This window comes from Electrona antarctica, assembly GCF_951216825.1.
Source record: "Electrona antarctica genome assembly, chromosome: 13".
Classification (NCBI taxonomy): Eukaryota; Metazoa; Chordata; class Actinopteri; order Myctophiformes; family Myctophidae; genus Electrona; species Electrona antarctica.
Window position 1 is genome coordinate 24,971,831 of NC_136794.1, and position 25,561 is coordinate 24,997,391.

The following is a 25,561-nucleotide window of genomic DNA, read 5'->3' on the forward strand; positions in this document are numbered from 1 at the left end:
AGCAACAGAAGCGCTAAAAAATATCCGGGAGAAAATTGGATGTACAATATATTATTGTACATCCGGTACTCATTAGCAAATAGAGTACCGAAGTCCTTTTTGTATTGGGTTTCCCATAGGGGAATCTTAGATTGTGTCATATAAGAACTAAGTTCATATACTGTAAGAAATGGGGTCGTTTATCATATTGAGTTACATTTGTAACGTCTGTGTTATTTTGTACTTTGTATAAAAGTGTACTTTTTTTACTGTCAGTTGATGCTTCATATCCACAAGAGTAAAATGTCCGGGGTGATTTGTTTATTTCTGGAATAGTTATATGACGCAATCTAAAAGCTCTAAAAAGTCTCTAAAAAGGAGACTTTGGTGCTCTATTTAATTACACTTACACCACTCGTGACTTGGGAAAGAAATAATGTCACAGTCATAAATTACTTTACTGCCCAACACTGTAGACTGGCCTCAACCAGCACTGTACCATTGTAGCTGTGACAAAGTCAAAAACATACATAGCATATTGGGAAAGTAGAAAACATTAAATTAAGGCACATTAATTTAGATCAAGGCATATTAGTCATGGTTTGTTCATTAACTCGAGATTTCTTTTGAAGCAACCATGAAATGTAGAAAAAACTAAAATCATTTTAATTAAATTCATTCAAGCTTAATGTGTAAAGCAGTAATATTATTACATATTATTCAGAACAAAAAACAAAATATATATTGGACAAATTCAAATGAAAGCGAGAAATACACTTCCAAATCCTTCATACACACAGTGTGTGAGTTATCGTTACTTCCTTCAAGAGAGTTGAGTGTGGATGTCAATCCCAATGTGTTACACTGATGCCACCTCAACACTGAATACTCAGTCTCACCATGAGAGAGAGAGAGCGAGAGAGTAAGGCATGGGGAGAGTGACGTTTCGAACGGAAAGCGAGTGGCGCGTGCGTTCTCGCTCGGATCAGCAGGGATCGTGAAAGCGTGAAAAGAAGACCTCAATACAATCGAGCTCCTGTGGACCGCGGGTGCGTGCCAAAACGTCCAAAATAATCGCTAAGCAGGCATTACGACACCATCACAGCTAGTCAACTAAATCAACTGTAGATTTAGTCGACTAACATCTGATATTTTAGTCAACTAAAACTAGACGAAAACATTTCAGGTTGGAATTGTATTAAAAAAAAACTATGACTAAAACGTCATCCATTTGCTGTTAAAATTAATACTGGTGTGTGTGTGTGTGTGTGTGTGTGTGTGTGTGTGTGTGTGTGGGTGTGTGTGTGTGTGTGTGTATGAGTGAGTGAGTGAGTGAGTGAGTGAGTGAGTGAGTGAGTGAGTGAGTGAGTGAGTGAGTGAGTGAGTGTGTGTGTGTGTGTGTGTGAGTGAGAATGAGAATGAGAGTGAGAGTGAGAGTGAGAGTGAGCGACTGTAAGTGAGAGAGTGAGAGAATGAGAGTGAAGCAGTTTCGGTGAAGCAGTTTCGGTGATAGAGGGTCCAAGGGGTCAAGGGTAGATAGAAAATACAACATTTTAACCTTGTGTTTTTTTTCTTCATAAATTAACGCCCCTACTTGATCATACTGCAGCGTCACACAAAAGCGTCAAAAGTAGCTGATACACAAGCTCAATACACGGCGCGACGCAAAGAGTTTTGAGCTTGCAGTAAAGTACAGCATGTCTTTTCAACATGTTTTAGAATTAATTGGCTGACAAGCACCGTTTGCAGCACCGCAGGGATAAGACATTATAAATGGCCCCGGTGGCCCGGAAGTACTATTAGACCCTCCGGGCTAGCAGAATGCACCTTCCACATGCCCACGTAAAATGAATGCTGTAAAAAAACAAAAAATTTAAATTTTAAAAGTCATTGGCCCAGAGGACCAGTGGCAAATGTCCCTTAATGTCTACCCCTGCACTGATATAGAAGTTCCCTGCAGCAGGAACATTGAAGTATACCTTATATATCCTGCACACACAGTGCTACTATTAGTGCTTGATAGCAGCACTGTGTGCCATCAGGATGTAAAATGAGTCTTATTGGCATTTCGGTACTGACCAATCAACCAGAATGGCAGCGCTTTACGGCCCCTAACTCAGGAATGAGATACTCAGGAATGAGATGAGTTATCGTCGATCTCGTCGATCTGCAAGGTTTCGCTACTTTTGAATTTGAATCCTGAAAAGTAACAGTTGTTGCTAGGATGTTGCCCCCTCTGTCCACAACTTAAGTCTGACACGAAAGAATAGGTGGTGAGACAAGCTGGTGGGGGTGAGACACGTGTGTGAGGTGGTCCTGTGGGAAGGGGGGAGTCCATCTCCAGGGGAGCCAGGGGGCTGTGTGGTGGTGGTGGTGGACATATGGATGGAGGAGCCAGGGAGCTGTGTGGTGGTGGTGGACATATGGATGGAGGATGGTGGTGATGGAGGACCCCTGAAGATGAAGCAGATGACCAGGCTGGGTGGAGAGACCAGGATAATGTTTTTTATAGTTAATTATAAAAACCAACAAAATTGTTTTATAGTTAACTAGGCAATAAAAACCAATGAAATAAAAAAACAATGCTAGACAAAAAAAAGTATATTTAGTTACATTTAATTAAAATTAAAATGTGGTTTTACAAAAAAAGAAGTGGCATAGAGCAAGCTGAGTGACAAAGCGAGATGGCGGGGGGGGGGGGGGGGGTAAAGAGAGAGATAAAGTGGTAGGAGAGATGTGAATGTAGACTGTATGGATGGCATTGGCAAGTAAAGTAAAAGTAAAGTAAAGAGTGTGCTGGGTTATGAAGTGAAAGAAGGAAGAGGAGAACTGCCGTCCTACTATGAAAAGGCACAGATAATCGGAAAATAATTTATTTATGTATTTTAAAGAATATCCATTTTCAGCTCCAGGGCATCGCGTTTTGCTTCGTGGCGCGCTGCCGCTTTCGTTCGCACACAGATTTCACACCATGTGTTCCATTTAACATGCTGCCATTTATATTGGCGAAGCAGCACACCACGTGACTCAAAGCTCAGCCAATCAGTGAAGTGGACTAGTCGAAGTGGCCAATCGGGGAAGCCGGTGCAGGGGTTGACACTAGCGGTTGGCCGACTGCCCGTGTCAAGTAAATAAAACGTTCGGGCAAGGGTGTTTGAATAGGGAAGCAACTGTCTTACACAACACAAGATGCCTGTGGAATTTGATATTTGGCATAAATGTTGAGGTATGTCCACCGCACCATTTGTACGTAAAGTAAAAAGAAAAATGTTAAAATGAATAGTAATTAAAATTGTACCTATCACAATTTACTTTTCAGGCAAGTAGAACATGACCTGTACTTGCCCGACAGGCAGGGGTGAGCTGACGATAGGGCTGTCCAGGGCGCTGCCCTGGTAGTTTGAAGATGCACGCTATAGCCCGCACAGCCATTCACAGTTTTCGCACCTCGCTAACAAAACCTGCCGAAAGTTTGCCCATTATGCAAGCAAATAGACTAAAAATGGGTATACAGTATTGTGGGTTAATATTAGGTCCACATTTAAGATTATTTAAATCTGTGATCACTCGCGAGCGGGCGGGTGCATGCGGCATAGGTTCGCTTATTTAACTCTTGGAAGATTAATCACCACTTTTCCATAGTCATGTCAAGGATCAGGCTTTCTCCATCCATTTCATCTAATGTTGGCTCTATCGTATAAAAAACATGTATTATAACTAAGTTTCCAAAATGAATAGAACAGTCAAAACATTAACTACTGTAATGAAGGTGGGTATAGAGGATTCAATGGTGGATTTCAAGTGTGCAAATCGTCCCAACACTTATCTACAGTATTGCCAGGCAATGACAATACAAACAAATGAGATCATATATAGCTATTATTTGAGCCCTGTTAGACACTACAGTGGTAATTGGGAGACTGGGTATATAGAATGGCCACATAGAACACAGTGCATACTCTGTACTCACATGCACTGTGTTATGTGTAGGCTTATGCAAAGGTTTAAATGTGATTTAGATAGCATGCTGTGTGCAGATGCCAGGTTCATGTGTTGACCTGGCATCCTAGTGTAGTTTGTATAGTTTTAATGCAGAGATTTATTTTATGTTTTGATGTTATACTGATGATAGGTTCTTCTTGGTTTACCTATGATCCTAGATGACAATTTATATGCATTTGATGTATTACCTTGTTTTTACCATGCTTACTGTAGTGTAAATCGCTCTGGATTAAATGCCTAATTTAATTTAATTTAATTGTTGCAAAAAATTGTGTCGAGTGTAGCGAGATGAACATTAGGATTAAATGCCTAATTTAATTTAATTTAATTGTTGCAAAAATTGTGTCGAGTGTAGCGAGATGAACATTAGTCTTAACGTGCATAGCAATGGGTTCTCTCCAGAGCATCTGTGACCCAGTTCTGACCTCTAGGCATGCGTCTGGCGGTCTTCTGGGCATTGTGAAATCTTTGTTTAGAGAGTAGAGACTGAACGCAGTGGAGTCCCAGACGGAAGCTTTTACCCACCCTGACAGCTGTGCTTGCTGCGTTTGACAGGAGACGAACAGGCTGTGGAGCCTGTACTGTACATCTACTGTAACATAGCGTGGAGCCTGTTCAACTTTTAATGACGGGAGACCTTTTAACCCCGACTCTACCACTGGTTAACAAGGGTAATTTTAGATTTCGTACTCAGCCGTCTATCGCTTTCAAAGAGATTACATTAATAAATAAGTGAGTTATCTAGTCTGATTACGGATACCGTATGTTAGATGCATAATTCGACACAGAGAGCTAGAGCAGTTGACAGAAATACGCAAGAGGCATGGGGTCACACAGAGGGCAGTGGCAGATGCAGAGATATGAAATGAGATAACAGCTGACATACATCACAGATAATATGGCCAGAGGGCAGCCAGGGGCAGATTGGCATCAAAATGACAACCCAGAAAATCCAGCACAAGGCCACTATAATCACACAATGTAGGACGACGCTAAGACGGACACATTACTCAGGGGAAGGAGAGGGTTCTCGTGAAAAAGAAAAAAATCCAAAGTGTGGGTTTGGAACGAGGGGAGGGAAAGGAGAGGAAGGACGAGAGTGGGGGAGTCACCAGGTTCATGTTAACTCTGTGGCTTCGACAGGGTGGTCTGTCATCTTTTACTTTACAACCAACAGAGACTTAGGTCCCCATTTTGAAGAAAAAACAAGCAATATAGCAGGCCTACATTGACAGTTACAGCTTGTAACTGCTCAGCTATTTAAACTATTTAAAAATGTTTTTCAAAATAATAATAATAATACTGCAAAGAAGTTTAGGGATAAGGGGTAAGGCACATACAAAAATAGGGACCTTAGGACCATATTTTCGCCAAAAAAGATGAAATAGGGACCTTAGGGCCCTATTTTCACCAAGTGTCGACACTTTGTGAGCTTGTAGATTGGCTATTTGAACTATTCGAAAATGTTTTTTTCCCCTTTCCTTTTTTTTCCCAAAATAGTAAAAAAAAAATGGCAAAGACGAAAATGTAAAAACAATCCACTTTCCTTGGATAGGACCGGGAAACAACAGGGAAACCCAACTCATCAAGAATGGTTTCCGCAAAGCGTCCTCCTTTATCTTCCTCTGAAGTGAGGCTGAAGGTAAAGTATTGCTTGGGGCTGTGATAATATAAACAGGACCTCAGAATTGGCCCGACTGTAAACTACCTCCCTCTCTGCTGATAAAGCCACACACAGGAACTGAGTCACACAAGCCTTATCAGTGTTGGTAAACAGTACTGTTCCTTATCGGTGGAGGAGGAGAGCTGCCAAAAAGCTCTACAGCAGAGTGTCTCTAGAACAGGAGTTCTCAACCCGTGGGTCGCGACCCCACGATTTTTCAAAAATAGCAGACCTACGAGCTTGTAGATCTGCTATTTTTCAATAGCTAAATTATAACATAATGCTTAAAACACCAAAAGGGGTTCCCGCCCAAAATGGGTTAAGGTTATTGTAGCTGTCAATTTATATTGGGGGGCGGGGCGGGGGTCCCGAGACATTGCCAAAGCATTTCCGGGGGTCCCCGGCCAAAAACGTTGAGAACCCCTGCTCTAGAACATGGGCGCCCACACGTTTTTGACTTCAGAGCTACTTTCAAACTGCCCAGCTAAACGAGATCTACCCACAAAAAGTTTTTTATACCATGAAAATAGTTTAACAAAATGTACCTAGTGGCATGTATAGTGGTGCTGATGTTACATAATAGAAGGGTAAAATGTGTTTTTTCTTCTTCTTTTGGTACATAACTTTGTAATGCTACTGACGTTTGTGCGCAACACTCTTGAAAACAAAGAAGATATTGCATTGTGGGTTTGAGCTGACAGGCCCTTTTTGATGTCAATAAAGTCAAGTCGCCTTAATTCAAGTGGCAGATGCATTTTTATATTTAAATTATATATATTTTTAGGGGCATCATGTGATCTAACTGCACAGCTTTTGTGATCTACTGGTACAGTAGATCACAATCTACCTTTTGGGCACCCCTGCTCTAGAACTATGGATCAGGACTTGTGAGCCTACACAGCAGTACTGTAGTTGGAGGCCATCGATATTGTCCTTTTCTTTTTGCTGAGGTTTGCGTGATCTGCGCAAAAGGACCGTTAACCCATTTTGGGGCGGGAACCCCTTTTGGTGTTTTAAACATTATGTTATAATTTAGCTATTGAAAAATAGCAGATCTACAAGCTCATAGCGCGCCACCGAGTGGCGTGCTACGAGCTTGTAGGTCTGCTATTTTTGAAAAATCGTGAAAATATTTATTTCAGAAAACTGGAGGATTTAGAAGGATTTTTTTAAATTTTGAGGTCAGGCCTAAATGGGTCAACTGTATGTCGGTGGGCTCCACACTCACAACACCATCCCAAAAGATCCCACTGTTCCACTGCTTGAAATGATAACAGCAATACAGTATGTCGTGGTCGTTGGGCAGAAACCGTGCCAGGCTGTGAGCTTCATGTACATCTGCTATTTTTTATCATTTTGTGTGTGGGGGGTCCTTGACACAAAAAAGTTTGAGAAACACTGATTTAGAAGGCATTCGTAGAATCGGCCTCAAGTTAATGGGGTAAAGGTGCCATGTTTTCTGTCTCTCTATAGCAGGGGTCGGCAACCCAAGTTGTTGAAAGAGCCAAAATCTATCTGGAGCCGCAAAGAAAATGTACGCATTATAATGCGGCTTGCCAAGCTTTATTATCTCCCGGGTTGCAACGAAACTAGAAGAATTTAGCATGCTTTCCCTGGAAATGTCTTTCAACGTTACTTTTTTTGTTGTTCGATAGCTTCTCACTGCAGATTAAACATACAGGCAGCCAATCTGCATTGGCTGTGAAGGCAAAAGCCTCTGTCCACGAACTGTTAAATCCTCTGTTTTTCATCGGCTATCTTTCTTTTTCTATACATTTCCATTGATTTTTTGTAATGCTACAGGGAGCCACTAGGACCCCTGCTCTATAGGCTCCTAAAAATAGAAAGAAAAAGCTACTTTTTAACGTTATCATTCTGCATGTGTGTTCCATATAGTGCTGGGCAATTACGTCTTTATTAAGGGTCTTAAAGTCCTGTTCCACAGCACTGACCAGCAATCCTCTTACACGTGACTGAACATTGAAAAGACTGCCTTCCCACAGGGAAATATAAACCCTCTTTTTTCCGAGAAGCTCAACAAATCTGGTCTGCAGTGTTTGCTTTACGCTGGCACACACAAGACAAGCATGCAGATAAATTCAGCGAATTTATCGGCCTGAGTCACCCTTAAGATTAAAAAAAAAGTATTCAGTGGAAACTGTGAAACATTTAAGCTGCTGATGACTACAGTCAGTTATATTTCTTATACAATGTGTTTATTTTCGGAAGTGTGTGTGTGTGTGTGTGTGTGTGTGTGTGTGTGTGTGTGTGTGTGTGTGTGTGTGTGCGTGTTGAGGGTGGGGTGGGGGAGGGGGGTGATTCAAAAGAGTCAGAGTTTGTTTACGAACAGCAGAGAGCACAGATGAATTTCATTGCAAAAGGCTGAGGCAGAAAGACACCCCGGACACCCAGAGTACACACCCTCAGAGAACACACCCAAAAAGCCAGCACCACCATATCATCACTTCCTGGTTCATGACATCACTTCCTGCACTGATTCGGTTGGCATGTCATGCGGATCAAATTGATCAATCATGAGAGACAGCGAGCGAGCCACAGGAGGGTTTTCAATGGCAGGAGGAGGAGACCGCACCACAACCAGAGACACAAAAAGTCTGCTCATCAAGCACTGGAAGCTGATTGGTTGGAAGAAGGGAGAACAAAAAAGAAAAAGAACTGCGGTGCCGGCGAGGCTGATTGGAGGACTGTACATACCTGGCCTGCCTCCAGACGAGGCCCGTTTTGGCCTCAGAACCTCGCATTACTGGAACACACAGGAGTACACACAGCAGGTTTATAATGGAGGTATGTGCATCAACACACACGTTGTGCACACAGTCACACACACTGGTATAGCCACGCACGCACGCGCACACACAGAGCAACAAAAGGCTTTCACAAATCACAAGCACTCACCATCTCAGATATACAAATATACACACAACTCACAAAATGAACTGGATATCGTTTTGAGCGAACGTGCACGCACGGGCACACACATACATACACCGTTTGCCATACTGAAACAAGCTTAACGATGGAAAATACAAGACACGGATATTGAAGTTCCGGCTTCATGCACACAGAAAACTGACATATGCTTACTCTTTCACGTCGCTCAGAGGCAACCTATTCTTGTTTTTTAATATTGAAGCAGTTGTAGAAAGAGTCCCTCCACAATCCAGTAATCCATGGGGGATAGAGAGGAGAGATTACGAATAAGAGAAAAGAAATGGGGCAGAAACCGGAAAGAGAAGTAGAGAAGAAATGTGGGAGAAAAGAGGAGGAAACGAGTCCCCAGGACTTTATGTTATCCTTTTAGCCCAAATGTTTTACCGTACTTCCATGTACCGTACTTCCATGCCGTTTATATTTTTGGACTAATACATTATTCAAAGAGAAAAGAGAAGAGAACAGAGGCATAAATGTGTAGATGTAATTAACCCTCTATACTACAGTTTACACTTGCTGAAAATAGCCATTCTGCAACGTGTTGTGAGCTTGTAGATCTGCTATTTTCGCTGGATGTTTACACCTGGAACAGGGATACTAGGTGTAGTGAGGTTGACCCAGTAAGAGGGATTGCTGATCCAAGGTTTTTCAGACAACTCTTAGGATTTAGAACAGTGGTTCTCAAAAATATTAGATCTACAAGCTCACAACATCATTTTTTGTTTTGTTTTTAATCTCGAAAATGTCTGGCACGAAACATTTTCAGATGGGGTCAATTTAGCTATTGAAAAATAGCAGATCTACAAGCTCATAGCGTGCCACCGAGTGGCGCGCTATGAGCTTGTAGGTCTGCTATTTTGGAAAAATCGAAGAACGACTGACATAGAAACATAGCTTTTTCAGAAAACTGTCAGGATGTAGAAGACATTTTTAGAATCTGATCTCAGGTCAAAATGGGTTAACCGCAAGGCCAGAGAAACACTTGGAAAGAAACGCAGAGAGAGAACAGACAGAAGACAGACGGCACCTCTCTGTGTGCAGTGTCACCTGTGTGTCAGTCTGTAGAATGTCAAAGCAGACAGACCGACCAGTAATTACACTATAATAGACACACAAGCACACACCACTGTCGACTTCCCACAAATCAACTACATATTTCGCTCGCGCACACACACACACACACACACACACCACTGTCGACTTCCCACAAATCAACTACATATTTCGCTCGCGCACACACACACACCACTGTCGACTTCCCACAAATCAACTACATATTTCGCTCGCGCACACACACACACCACTGTCGACTTCCCACAAATCAACTACATATTTCGCTCGCGCACACACACCACTGTCGACTTCCCACAAATCATCAACTACATATATCGCACGCACGCACGCACGCACGCACGCACACACGCACACGCACACGCACACACACACACACCCCGAGTACAGTAACAGCAGGAGCCAGGGGTCAGCAGATAAGCCATGGTAACACTCTTATGGCATTAGTCCATTTAAAACACATTCTCAGTCATCAGCCACTCCCGTCAACTCCCCTCGAGTTGAAATATCCGCAGCGATTCGGGTTTTATGGAAGATGCTTCTGCAATCTGCACGTATTGCACATTTGACTACTTTAAATACTCTTATCTTAAAATAATAACCGAAAATAGCTTATCTACGAGCTCTCAATGTGTCGCAGAGTTTGCAGTTGACACACATCACCCTGACTTCTATGGACTCCAAATGACCCAAATCAGTCGTGGCGACCGAGGTCTTTCATCCATGAGAGGAGAGCCCTGGCGCTACTAGCAGGGTTCAAAAATCACGTGTGTATAATAATGCCAAAATGAAACGAAACCAGCAGAGCAGCACCCACCTCCTCTTCTCTCCTCCTGGACTCCTGGGCAGAGCCTCGATCTCCATCGGTCCGCAAGCGGAAGCCGGGACAGAACTAACGACGGGCATGGCGGACCACGCGCCTCTGGACGACGGAACCTGAGGAGAGAGAACTTTGTGTACTTACTGATCCATATAGGGCTGTCACCATTACACATTCACACGTTGTCCTACAGAGATCCATATAGGGCTGTCACCATTACACATTCACACTGTGTCCTACAGAGATCCATATAGGGCTGTCACCATTACACATTCACACTGTGTCCTACAGAGATCCATAAAGGGCTGTCACCATTACACATTCACACTTTGTCCTACAGAGATCCATATAGGGCTGTCACCATTACACATTCTGACAACACATCAACAAGTGACTTGTTGTAAGCTTGTAGATCTGCTATTTCGGCAATTTTTTTTGTTTGAAAATGTATGGAAATATTACAATATGGAAACGATTGACGATTATGCAAAAAATCACACCCGTGTGAACTGAGTGGTGCAACTACACATTTATTGTTATAGTTACTCTGACGTGATATCTGTGATGTCAGTGCTAGCATAGCAACCATGCTCGTTTTTTTGGTACGAACAAACACGGGTACACGGGTACACGGGTACAAAGCCAGTTGTTGGAGTGGTTTGCACCACTCAAAAATTATAGCGATTATCTCAAATAATTGCGATTAGAAGATTATGTAATAATTGTGACAGACCTACTGATCCAGGCTCTGATCTCAGGAGGTCTGGTCCCTTACCTTGTCTTTGCTGGGGTTGACACCATTGTTGTGTGACAGGGGCCTGGAGAGGCATGGAGAGGGACATTCATAATTTAGCATATTTTTTTTCTTTTTTGTATACTGTATACTGACTTAATAATAATGCATTTGCTACTAAAAACACATTTAAAATATTGTTTTTGAGTTGTATTAAGTTGGTTTTTAGTTGCATGCATTCCACACATTCAATAGCGCTGGACCACACATGATATCATCAACTTGCGACGGGCGTTGTTCCAATTGAGTAAAAGATGAATAAACTATTTAAGGCATATATGGCTTATATGCCAGGGATGCTTCTCGATAATTCAATTAATCGAAAAGATAATTGATGGAATTCTCACTAAATAATGGATAGTCGCAGCTTCCACGGCCAATGTATTAACCATTATGTATTCAAACAGTCCCCAGGCTTGTTACGGGAGGAATGCTGTGCAATCAAAGGTGATTGAATAGCCCTGGAATGCTCCCATTCATCTTTTCAATGGGTTGACTCAACTGATCCCAAGAGAGCTTTTAGCTACAGTATGAATTACATCACCATCGTTAGCCCACACGCGTAACCCTGGTAACAAAAGACTACCTTAGTAACAAGATTATAGCTGGGTCTTATGATGGCTGGATGACTGTGTGTGTGTGTGTGTGCACTAGAGATCTGAATAAGATTGATCATGACACGTCTTGCACTTATACTGTAGACAAAAGGAATTATCTCTGACACACACACACACACACACACACACACACACACACACACACACACACACACACACACACACACACACACACACACACACACACACACACACACACACACACACACACACACACACACACACACACACACACACACACACGTTGTTTTGATGATTTGTCTCTTCTTATGGCCATGTGTGCAATTACTGGCTTATAAGATTAAGCTCACTTAATGAATTCATACTGTAATCATCTTGGACAGTCATATTGACACGTTCAGAAAGAGGTGAGCCAAGACTCATTTTTCAACACACAAAATGCTCCGTTTACGTGCATTTGAGAAATGAGACATTTGCCTGGGACCCAAAATATAAAATTAGTTTTATTTTATTATTGATTAAATTAATTTTGAAAAACCATTGACTGAATTGAATTCATTGTTTTTAAATAAATAATGTTTTAAAATAATATTAAAAACAAAATGTAGGAAACAACAACAAAAAAGTGAACGATAATTTTTTTTTGTCTGCGAGCCACAAATGGGCCCCGGCCCACTGTTTGGGAAACTTTAACCAAATGAACCCTGGCCTCCAAATTCTGGGCACGTCATAGTAGGCATACATAGGACAAACATTCAGGTGTTTTGTTGTGAGCTTATATATTGGCTCTTTTTTGCAACAATGCAGAGAGAGAGAGAGAGAGTAAAGTCATACTCTGTAACATTAATTTTAGTTGTCTTTTTGGCAACACCCCTTATGGCTCCGTTGTCATTACTGCGTCTATATGAAAGTACCGCTCAAAGTTGTCGGAAACGTGTAAAAACACATGAATGAATACATTTCCGGTACCAGCGTAATTTCCGCGACAAGATTATCCAAAATCAATTTTGTTTAATTGAAACCATTTACACAGTATTGACTGTAAGGGGCTAAGGGCCAAAATTAAAAATTAAAAAAGATATGTGATGTTTATATAGTCATAACAGTTCTGTTCCCATAACACTGTGTTCAGATAGCAGGGTACTCACTCGTAGGGTTTGTGTGGACCTGCAAAAAAACACAGAGAGAGAACAAACAGTGAGTTTCAATTCCACAGATAAGCACTACTAGAGCGTGGTCATAAAATAATGATAAGATGGGAAATCCCGTGTCCTATGTGTGTGTGTGTGTGTGTGTGTGTGTGTGCGCTCACATGCATGTGTGTGTATAAAGTGCCTGTATCGTCTCTGCCGGGTGGAAACCTCATAATTATGTCCAAAACTATTACTTTTCAAGACTTCTGTGGGATGTATGAGCAGCTCACCTCTCTGCATGGTTCTTCTGGAATAGCGTCGACTGGGCCGCCTCTCGAAGGAGGCTGACCGCCGCGCTTTGTTGGCCTTGGTGGTCTGGTATTCCGTCTTCCCACTGTGCACACGCAACACACACACGCACAGTCATCTTAAATTACAGGGCATTCATATAAAAACGTTCCATAAGCTTATTCCAATTGCGACCGAAGGTCGTAGTTAACTATGGAATTGTGCATTTCCCGTCAGTGTGTTGGTTGGTTGGTCACCCCAGGTGAAAGGGTGTGACATCATGTGACATCCTCATGGAGGGAGATCCCTGGCCTGATGTCATCAATAATAAGCCCATATATGGAGATCCCTGATGTCATCATTATTGGCCAGCAACTCTACATCTGACCTCAAACCCTTAGATCTCCATATATGGAGCTGACCTGTAGACATTCCATATGTTGATTCTTCCCCATCCATCCTTCCTCTTCGATGTCTCCCTTTTGACTGATACCTGTCCATTTAAACTCTAGACAGGCCTGCCCCAAAGTTATTAGTGCAGCCTGTACACTCAAGACACTAAACCCACTGCCACTCTTAGATCTCCATATATGGAGTTGACCTGTTCTGACATTCCATATGTTGATCTGACCTCATCAAACCCTGTACACTCAAGACACGCTCCATATATGACCAGTACATAATTCTGACCCCCCATTCCAAAGCTAGCCTGGCTAATAAGCCAGACTAATATCACACAACACTGTCGCGGTATATTAGTCTGGGCTGGCTCCACTTGGATTTCATTTCCCGGGGGGCGGGTTCAAACATTTTCTCTTTGACGCAATTGGTCAGAGCTACTGTCAGTCAAAGGTCTCAAGCATTGAACGTCACTGTACCAAAGCCCGCCCATATTGCATACCGTGTCCCGATTGGCCCGACCTGTTCTCGGTTGTAGGAAAGAGGCGTGCTACTGAGCCTCGCCAGACCCTAATCCGCTGGCAGGCAACATTTTTTTTGCCAACGGCTGATTCGGTCTGGTTTATTAACCAGGCTATTCCAAAGCACCAGCGCTCGCCGAGCAGTCTGCTGTCACCCAGGCGGATGCGTGCACACGACCTCAGGCGTCTTACTGGTAATATTAATTATAAAATAAATATTATTGGGTTCAAAACCCAACGACATCCTGATCCAATGCAGAACCTACCCACTAACTAACTTTACATCTGTTCAGTCGATGCATACAATGGTGAGCAATTCTCACTGACTGCTGCAGAAGGCTCTGTGCAATCTCACAGAGTGCTTGTGCACAGACAGAGCAGATCTAGCAATGTACAGTTAAGTACAGTATCGCTGGACGTGACCAAACAGGCAGTCCAGATGACCCCCAGTGAACTCCATGTCCATCCAAGCGATGACCTCTCAGGAACAAACCCTACAGTTAAACTAACAACAGCACACACAGAGAGACAGAGAGAGAGACAGAGAGAGAGACAGAGAGAGAGAGAGAGAGAGAGAGGCTGCCACTGCTTATCCAACTGGCTAATGTTTAAACACAGAGTGTTCCGCTGCAGTATGTTTGACAATGTAGAGTTTTAGACTGATAATGTCTAAGCTACTGTGAGTGGATTAGTGTCTGCACAAGACCAGCACACGCCAAATGGGTATGCCATGTTTGAGGAAGAATCTGTCTCGCATGTGTGTGTATGACAGAAAACAGCATCGAAAAAGGAGTCGAATTTCTCCACCATGTAGCCTGACTTTATATGTTATGTGAATGAGTACAGTATTTGAATCTAGACGACAACAAGCTTTTCTAAACTCATCCCACGTCTGAACCCCTAATTTATAGGAAATGTTTATGGGTTTATGGGTCAAATGTGGCATTAAATAATAAGTATATGCGTGCAACAAGAAGCTGTCAGAACCTCACTTCTGGCTCCCCATTGACAAACTCCCCATTGCAGTTGGAACTGCAGACTCTCTCCAACATTTCCCGCCGTAATCTGAAGACTCGCCTATTCAGACTCCACTTTAGCACGTAGCATTTGCCCTAGCCGTGACAACATTGCAGACAGTTAACATTTAGATATTTAGGTTCATTCGTTGACCTGGCATCCTATAGTTTGTATAGTTCCAATGGTTTTTTTCTTTCTTTTTTACATTATAATGCTTAGACTGATTATATATTCTTGGTTTACCTATGATCCTAGATTACCATTTCTATGCATTTGATGTATTGCCTTGCCTACTGTAAATCGCTCTGGATTAAGAGCGTTTGCTGAACACCTAAATTGTAAGTATGGGTGTGCGTCACCTGTATCTGAACCGTGAGCCCATGCGAATGAAGCCGGAGCGGGCCGAGTTCTTCTGCACCGGTCCCCTCAGCCTGAAGAACGCATGGTGCTCCACAGCACACTTCCACAGGTGCTTGCAGGCCTTGGGGTGGTCCATCCTGAAGACAAACGTATGCTCCTGCTCTTTACCCTGTGGGAGAGATGGGAGGTTAGGCTGTGACTTGAAGCTAAATATTCATCTCATACTGCCTTGCATGTACAATATACATTCATCTCATACTGCCTTGCATGTACAATATACATATTCATCTCATACTGCCTTGCATGTACAATATACAGCGTGTATCGCCACTGTTGGACAGAAACCGCTTATCTCCGTATTTGTTTGTGTTTATTGTTTCATTTGTTTTGTAAATTAAAGCCTTACATGATCATACTACAGCGTCACACAAATAGAAGCAAATGCACAAGCGTTGGAGCTTGTGGAAAAGAATAGTTTTGAGCTTATATATTTGCTACTTTATTCTTATTTGAATTTTGAAAAGGTAACCCGAGAGAGACGATTATGTTTGGGGTTGAACATCGTTCCGAATGGCAAAGCGTCTCTCACACACTTATATTCTGCATTTATTGATTACCACAGGATCAAGTTGAGAATACATTACACAGTAAACATAAAAAATCAAATAAAAAAAACAAAAACCCAGTAAGACACCCTGAGGGCGAGAAGCGACCTAGGTCGCACTGAAACAACAGATTCTTAATACGGCACAGTTACGAAGCGGGAGTTAAACTATTAATCTGGCCAGCTCTAGATCTAGGGGTTTGATGAGGTCAGATCAACATATTGAATTAATTCTGTACTGGCCATATATGGAGCGTGTTTTGAGTGTATTTGATGAGGTCAGATCAACATATGCAATGTCAGAACAGCTCCATATATGGAGATCTAAGGGTTTGATGAGGTCAGATGAACATTATATGGAATTAATTCTGTACTGGCCATTTATGGAGTGAGTGCAGGTGCAGCTCAGCTCGTTAAATGTGAAGTATCAATAATGCAATCTAGAAAGTCCAGAATTCAAAAAGTACAAAGTACAAAACTGTTGGCATCAAAATGTACTTAAAGTACCAAAAGTAAAAGTACTCATTATGCAGAATGTCGGCTAGCACAGCAAAAAAATAACTGAAACTGATTGGTGGATTATCATTAAGCGTTAGTGGGAATGAACAGTAGACTGCCCTAAAGAGATGATTAACTCCTGGGTCAAAAGGTCTAAAATGTAACTCTACTGTAACTGTAACTCGCCACCCCCCCACCATCCCTCCCTCACACCTACTCTAACTCGCCACCACCCCACCACCCCTCCCTCACACCTACTCTAACTCGCCATAGCCATCTGCTATTTTCACAATATGTATCTGTGGAACCGAGTCAACCTAAACGAAATGCCTGCCCTCTACTCCTATAATTCCAAGTGCTTGTCATGGTGGGGGGTCCCCAGCTCAAATAAATATGATTATTTTGAGGGGTTCCCATTTTGCGATTATTTTATTTTATGCGATCGCAGCCTGAAAAAGGTTGAGAACCACTGATGTCTGCCTCTGGTTCCATTCTAGCCACAGCCATGTGTTGCACATCTTTTCTCGTCTTTGCCCTCGATATGCAATTTAGCAATAGCCTAATTGCTTTAAAGAAAAGTGTCCAGGGTTTGTGCCTCCAGCTGCTTTTTACACTTTTAATTGGTTCCTTGGAACATTGGTTCTCAAATCAAAGTGGTGTCTGTGGAACCACAGGGGGTCCCCAGCCAAATGTGTTAATATAGCGTCACAATCATTTTAACCATATTGTTTATACTATTCAAAAATAGCAGATCGTACTTTGAGCTTGAAATTAGACATTCGCCCAGGACCCAAACTAGTGAAAATAGAAGATATACAAGCTCACAACGTGTCGCTTCGCACCGCGTTGTGAGCTTGTAGATCGGCTATTTTCACTCCTTCTTAACCCTTAGACAGATTACTACTGGAAAACACGTGGAGTTTTGCATTAGTCTTTTCTGCCCTGTACGTGATTTTCCGTAGTTCTCTTTTTTTATTAATACCAATATATTAATTCGGTCCGCACCTCTGTATATAGTATTGAGCATAAATATCAACTACATTTCCCAGAATTCCCGTGTCACGTGACACACGTGTATGCTTTCCTATTGGAAACTGACGCCCAGCCCCCAGTGAACAGGGGGGTTGGTTGACTCCTCCGAGGTGGGCACTGGAGGAAGAGTTTTTCAGCCAGGTTTGCAGTCGCCGCAAAAAAAACAATCTGAAAAATGATCCATCCGTGTCCAGTGGCATTCTCCAGTCCCAGACCGTTGGCCGGGCTGCAACATCCACCCTCGCGGATTACACGTGTGCAATGTTTTTTCTTCTCCCCACCAGAGTTACCACCAAGGCTGATACCTTCGCTAAAAGGTAATTTTATTGTATTCGAAAATGCCCTAATATGACATGTCTAGTAAGACGATCCCTATATTTGGCCCGAGCCGACCTAGTGCTGATATCAGATAGATGTGGTAGAACCATATATGGATAGATCTAACTGGTTTAGTCATCGTGACATGCATAGTCGGAGAATATATAACAAGGGTCGGTACTATAGGTGATCGACGTAGCTAACAAAAACATCTGATCAAATGAATGTATTGTACTGTGTCTTTGTGGGCCGAATCGTGGCATCGTGGCATACAAATAGATGTTTGTATAATTAGTATCACGATAAAATAATATGGCGACGTTAGAATGACACCACCAATGAGTGATCGCGTGTAATGTAGCTGCCCAGCGTATATCCAGCACCATCACGTCACCACATTCCACTGGCTGTTGGCTAGTAGTAGTTGCTAACAAACACTGCACAAATGGTACTGGCTATTGGCCGGGCCACAAGCCCGGGCAATAGCCAGTACCAATGTTGCTGGATGATTGCGACGCAATGGTGCTGGATATACCCTGGGCAGCTAGCTACATTACCACCGATCACTCATTGGTGTTTCATTCTAACGTTGCCATATTATTTTATCGTGATACTACTTATACAAGCATCTATTTGTATTTGTCATGCCACGACTCGGCCCACAAAGACACTGCACAATAAAATCATTGATCGCCAGCAGCCGGGTAAAACGCCATGTAATAGTAGCGTGCACTGACTACAGCTAAAATGTTTATTTCTTTTTATATATTTAGAACTGGCATCAGATGAGGAGGAGGAGGATGAAGAGTCAAGACTGCGATGGCGTTCTCCGACACTGAACCGGATTCATTCATTCATTCATTTCAGGGGGGGCAGTTTTTGGGTGTTTTTTTTATTTAGCCTACTCACACATAACCTGACTCCGCCAGATGGGGCAGCAGAGAGTACACTGGGTTCCCCCCTCCTGCTCCCATCTGGGAACTCTCAGGCAGACTTGATGCCCGGCCACAAAACGGCCTGGCCAATCAGCAGCAGCTAGAAGCGAAGTTGCTCACAAAACGGCCTGGCCAATCAGCAGCAGCTAGTAGAAGCTAGAAGCTGCTGCTAGAAGTTGCTAGAAGCTGCTGCTGATTGGCCAGGCCGTTTTTTGGCCGGGCATCAAGTCTGCCTGAGAGTTCCCAGATGGGAGCAGGAGGGGGGAACACAGTGTACACTCTGCTGCCCCATATGGCGGAGTCAGGTTAACTCACACACACACACCGTCAAGGACTGGGTTTGGGGACATTTGGGAGGAGTAGCTCTGATCCATAGCTCTAAATGCGCATTTAGAGCTATGGATCAGAGCTAGGGGAGGAGTAACTGTTTTGTATGTAGGCCTATTTATTTTCTGTAATATTTATCATTTTATTATGTTAGTAGTCGTAAAAAATAAAAGACGCTTTTACAATGAGTTAGACCTGTCATGACTATTTTGTTCACTATTGTGAGGTTTATTGTATATGACTAAGCAAGTTTCAACTGTGATTTACTCTGTAACGGTAGATGGTAATAACTCAATTTCTTTTTTATAATACAGTATACATTCAAGTCTATATTTTGATACATATCATGGGCACCAAGTCATATCAAAACAATGTCCTTGGATGTGTTTTTTATCAAAACTGTGTTTCTTCATAACAGGTTTTTGAGATACATGCATGAATAGACAAGGTACTGGTAAGACTATGTAAACATGGTATATATCAAAATGTGCGTTAGAATGTCTAATTTTACCCCAAAAAAGAATTGAGTTTATATGATGTTCCAATTTCAGAGCTATGGGGACTTTTAGCTGGATAGGTCAGATTGATCATGACTGACCATGCTATTTATAGATGGCAAAATATCTACAGTGGTACATGTGAGAAACTTTTTATTTTATTTTAATTGAACTAGACAACTCACCCTTTAAAATGAGATATTGCATGGCTATGTATGCCCAGCAGAAAAAAAGTTATTTAGAAAATAAAACTTCAACCGGGCATAACTTTTTTTGGTTGTCCTAGAAACAGAAACAGTGTAAATGCAGGCTCTTTTAAATGGCTTCCAACACAAGAACTAAACATTTTATCAACTCAGTTCATTTTTTTCCTGGAAGCAGACAAGTCAAGCTTTCTCTGAAGGTCTTTCGTTGTCACACATTCACAACAGAGAATTTTCAATAAATCATTCAAAAACGCCATTCTGGCCATAGAGAAGTCTACCTACTATATAGAAATCCTTGAAACGCTCAAAGAGTTAAACATTTGTTTTCTAATTTTTCTTTGATTTCTTCATGTATTATCATTTGAAATAATAATTAAAAACAAAATGCAGGAAACCAAAAAGTAAAGGGACCCATAAAAATGTGTCCATGACCCAAAAAAGGGTCCCGAGCCGTGTTTGGGAACCAGTGCCTTAGAAGCAACAAAGTGGTGACAAACCACTGCAGTTCCCAATCTCTGGCTTGTATTGCTGAGGCTCCTCGCTGTGCATATGTATTACTAGAGGTTCACGTGCCTTTGGCACGCTCACATCTAGCTTAAAAGAATCACACCCGTGTGAAGTGAGGGGCGCTAATATATTAAAGTCTAACTCATGTTGGTGATGTACTGTAATGGTGATCTAAAACAACCGGTGCCAACACAAACATTAAATGCCATTAACAATAAAGAGACAATATGATGTAATGAGGGACAATATGACGTAATGAGGGACAATATGACATAGATTTTCCCTTCATTGTCAATGGCGCTTTTAAAATAAACATTGAACTAAAAACAAACATTAAATCTGTATCTCAAAAATAATAATCGACTTCCCATCATGCACCTGTAACCCAACTTGCCTTGCACTCCTATTCTTTCTACAGTCTATGCTTGCACCGCGTTGACGCGCATCGCACGTGTCACGTTATCGGCTGTAGCCAATCGGAAGAAGGAAACACAGGAGTCCAGTTCCCGTTTGTGGCCCGTTTTCCGTGAATCATGCCGGCATCCGCTGTGATTGATCAGAATGCAGACGTTCTGGGATAATTTCTGATGTTATGCTGTGTCGAGGTTACAATATTAACGCTTCTGAAGAGAAATACACTTTTTAGACGGATGGAGTGAGTAATGGCAGCTTTCAGAAACGGAAGCAGGCTATATGAATATCGTCCGTCGGGTAGAAACTGTGACTTTTCAGAATTCATATTTTAAAAAATAGCAAAAGTGACAGATCTACAAGTTCAAAACAAGTCACATCGTGCCACATTTCAAGTTTGTAGATCTGCTACTTGTGATGCCTTTGTGTGACGCTGTAGTATGATCGAGTAGGGCGTTCATTTCAGAATTTTCTGCCCGAGAGCAACAATATAATCCTATTCATGCTAGAGCTGAGGTGACGAGTTGTGCATTTGTGTGCACGTGTGTGTGTGTGTGTGTGTGTGTGTGTGTGTGTGTGTGTGTGTGTGTGTGTGTGTGTGTGTGTGTGTGTGTGTGTGTGTATGTGTGTATGTGTGTGTGTGTGTGTATGTGTGTGTGTGTGTGTGTGTAGGAGAGCTGCACATACCAGACATGCCTGAGGGAGTAGACTACTTTATTACCTCGGCCTTGCGCGCGCGCACACACGCACACGCGCGCACACACACACAATACTCTCACTCGTCGTTTGTCTTTCATTTGTGAAACAAAGCCCTTTTATTAGGACTGAGATCCGTATGCAGCTATGAAACTATGTGGACAGAAACCCAAGAGGAGGCGATACCATCTGACACAAATACACTGGGACAAAAAGAAACACGTGTGCCGTTTCTTGTCACATTCCTCACAACGTCCACAAGAAGTAGATGTTCCAACAAGACGTGGACATGATTTAAACTTGACCTGCGCATAATAACCAACAACAGACGAGAACATTCAGTGCCTTCTTTGCTAATCTATTATCTACCAGTCTATCGGAAAAAGAGAATGACTCAGTCATAATTGCCAGCTGCAGCAAGCTCTCGTTGATGAACATCTACAGTATAATCAGTGTGTGTGCCGCAGCCTCTGCCTCAGCTCACGGCTTCACGTTGCGGCATTCAGAGTATGCAGCCAATACAGCTTCACGTTGCAGCGTTCAGGTTTATTATCTCGTATGCCTCCAATACATTTTAACAGCATATTATACAGGTTGAATGAAACATGTATGTGTCTGGAGTTCATGGGTTTGGTATGGACTACTAGACCAATTTTTTTTTCATCTTAGAAATATTGCACGAATCAGAGCCTATTTGTCACTGGACGATGCAAAAACGCTAATCCACGCCTTTGTTTTTTCTCGGTTTGATTACTGCAATGCACTTTTTTCTGGATTGCCTAAGAAATCAACTGACAGATTACAACTTGTCCAAAATGCAGCAGCCAGAGTCTTAACTAGAACTAAGATGAGAGAACATATTACTCCAGTCTTGGCCTCATTGCACTGGCTTCCGGTTGTTTTTAGGATTGATTTTAAAATTCTTTTACTTGTTTATAAAGCTCTCAATGGTCTCGCACCTTCCTACCTACATGACTGCCTGCCGAAATATGTCCCAAACCGCCCCCTAAGGTCTTCCACTGCTGGCCTGCTCGCTTTGCCTAAAAAAATGGCAACTAAAAAATACGGGGAAGCAGCTTTTTGCTTCTACGGGCCGACGGCGTGGAACAAACTCCCACTGTACCTTCGACAGGCAGCCTCTGTAGACATTTTTAAAGCTCAGCTCAAGACCCACTTCTACACCCTTGCTTTTAATTGATTTATTTGTCTTTTAAAAAAAATGTTATTCATGTCCTCACTGTATTGTTTATGCCCTGCCTTTCTTTTATTTTTTGTGTAAAGCACTTTGAGCTGCATTTCATGTCATGAAAGGTGCTATACAAATAAAGTTTTATTATTATTATTATTATTAATGGTTCTCAAAGTGAGGGTCGGGACCCCCAAGCCAGGGTCCATGGGGATAGGGCACCAAGGGGTCCCCAGCAAAATCATATAAGCGTCACAATCATTTTAACCACTTTTTCCATATTCTATAATGTGGCTATTTAAAAATAGCAGATAGCAGACAAGCTCATAGTTTGAAAATCATATGTATTTTTAAGCGATTTATGTATTTATTTATTTAACTTCTGGGGGTCACTGGGACAAACTATTTGTCAGATGGGGGTCCCTGGGACAAACTATTTGTCAGATGGGGGTCCCTGGGACAAACTATTTGTCAGATGGGGGTCCGCAGCCAAATACAAATCAAAAGGTTTGAGAACCACTGTATTACAGCACCAGCAAGGGTGTGTGTGTGTGTGTGTGTGTGTGTGTGTGCGTGTTTTACCTGTTCGTCATCCTTGACCTGTTCGTCATCCTCCACCACCACGAGGGTCAGCTTGCTCTTCTTAAAGTCCAGTCGGGTGATCTTCGGCCTATGATAAAACAATGCTTTAGCTTTTTACCACTTTAATTATTATTTTAAACTTTAGCTATTGAAAATAGCAGATCTACACGGTCATAGGGTATCACCGAGTGCCGTGCTATGAGCTTGTAGATCTCTTATTTTTGAAAAATCGTGAAAACGTGTGCAAATCTTTGAATATATATTATTTCACAGCAAAATGTTTTTAACTCATATCTTTGCTGTCGCGAGACATGGCCAAAGCATAAATGAACCCTGAATATAGTGCTTACACCAGTGTAGGTACAGTAGTAGAACATGCTTACGCATGTGTTCATACACCCACATGCACTGAAAAGTGAATGCACAAGCGAGCACGCAGAGCACACACACGTACCAAAAAAAGAGTCCTATCTTGGTTTCTCCTTCAAACACCAGAACACCGGTGGGGGTCAGACCCAGACTGTACTCATTGCCATCCCTGGCCTGCGGGCATGAGCGAGAGAGAGAGAGAGAGAGAGAGAATGTTATCATGTATTCCTCCACATCCAGAGGACTTCCGGTCTTTCATCAGCACTTAACTACTTCCCATTGTCATGTGTCAAGCTTTGATGTCAGTGTGTGTCTACTATAATGTGTGCATGTGCACGGGTACACTGGAATGAGTCTATGTGTGTGTGTGCGTGCGTGCATGCGTGCGTTACCTTAACCATGTGCATGTCTACCCCGTACATCTCCAGCCACTTGGCCTTGTTCAGGTAGTTAATCTCTGCCTGGGCTGGCATCTGACCTCTGGGGGGGGGGGGGGGGGGGGGGGGGGGGGGAGAGAGAGAGAGAGAGAGAGAGAGAGAGAGAGAGACAGAGACAGAGACAGAGAGACAGAGACAGACAGACGGAGAGAGAACAATGGAAGAAAACATACAATGATCACAAATTATTACAAAACATGTATGATGATGTAATATGTCATCCCTATTGAAGCCAAACTCCATGATGACCTACAGGTGCTGCAAGTGAGCCGTGATGAATATCCCACCCCTTATCTCTAGGAAGTGTGTCCTCGCAGAGCGTACAGAGAAGTAGGTTACCATTACCGACCCGACAGATTTATCACCCAAATCATCCTCTGGGCTTAACCGTTATCTCTCTACTGGAAAAGGCAAGGTTGTGTCAGTCTGCTCTCTAAAGCAGGTGATGAAGGTCTGAGGCCAGTTTACTGCAGTGCAACAGCCAGTAGTAACTGGTCTGAGACCAGTTTACTGCAGTGCTTACTGGTTTTCATCGAATAACGAAACCTTTAAACTGACAGTATTGGTTTTGACAAATTTCATCCAATTTGGACATATTCGCTTCAATCTTATTTAAAATGTTATATGTGTAATTGCGTATATATTTGTTTTCCTAATTTTATCTTTATTTTGCTTACTAAAGCACTAGAGACGGGGAGACCCCTGTTACTGAACGAACACTCTATAGGAAGGAATGCTTACTATCGGAATATGGAGCAATTTAAAACGTATTTTAACAATCCCTTTCATTTAACACAGAGGATTTTACTGTATGTCACGAGAGGCTCCATAAAGCCTGATCTGGTAAGGTCCATGTGTTTTGCATTTGCAGAGAGCTAGTGAGTTGATATATCACAACATTCCTTGGTGAATCCAGCCTAGAGTTCATGTTCAGCAGGCCATATTGGGGTGGAGGAACACAGCACCCTTTTGTTTGATTCTTGGTTAGGAGATCTTGTGTGATTACCGCGTATAATGTAACCAAATATATACACTTGTTATTAAATGAACAACATAACTATATTTAGTGAAACAATAAACAGACATTCTATGGAGGGAGAGAGAGAAGGTTTCTTCCCGACAGCAACTATGTACTTAGTTGACCAGTATTATATCCCAAAGCGGTCAATACTAGGTCTGTTAATTTTTACCTCCAAATCTCTTAGCTGACAATAGCCAAGCCGATCTACAAGACAATGTACAAGCTTGTAGCTTGGCTATTTCCTGAGAACGTTCCCTGATTTTCTTAGGATTTTCCCCTAATTATGACATGCCTAGAATAGGGATGGTAGGGTTTAAATGTATACACGGTAATGCAGATACACGTAATGCAGATCACAT

At 42.3% G+C, this 25,561-nt stretch overlaps 1 protein-coding gene across 3 annotated transcripts in view; it reads right to left on the reverse strand.

Annotated features, from left to right (window-relative positions):
• The window catches only part of epb41l5 (erythrocyte membrane protein band 4.1 like 5), a 73,975-nt gene that overhangs the window by 26,642 nt on the left and 21,772 nt on the right, over nt 1-25,561 (reverse strand). For all 3 annotated transcript variants that reach the window (XM_079517592.1, XM_079517593.1, XM_079517591.1), the window contains exons 9-16: nt 24,137-24,224; nt 23,830-23,918; nt 23,376-23,463; nt 15,576-15,745; nt 13,282-13,385; nt 13,007-13,025; nt 11,263-11,305; nt 10,485-10,603 (exon numbers count right to left, since the gene is read on the reverse strand). In XM_079517592.1, the coding sequence (XP_079373718.1) occupies nt 10,485-10,603; nt 11,263-11,305; nt 13,007-13,025; nt 13,282-13,385; nt 15,576-15,745; nt 23,376-23,463; nt 23,830-23,918; nt 24,137-24,224 (720 nt within the window). The remainder of the gene's footprint in view (nt 1-10,484; nt 10,604-11,262; nt 11,306-13,006; nt 13,026-13,281; nt 13,386-15,575; nt 15,746-23,375; nt 23,464-23,829; nt 23,919-24,136; nt 24,225-25,561) is intronic.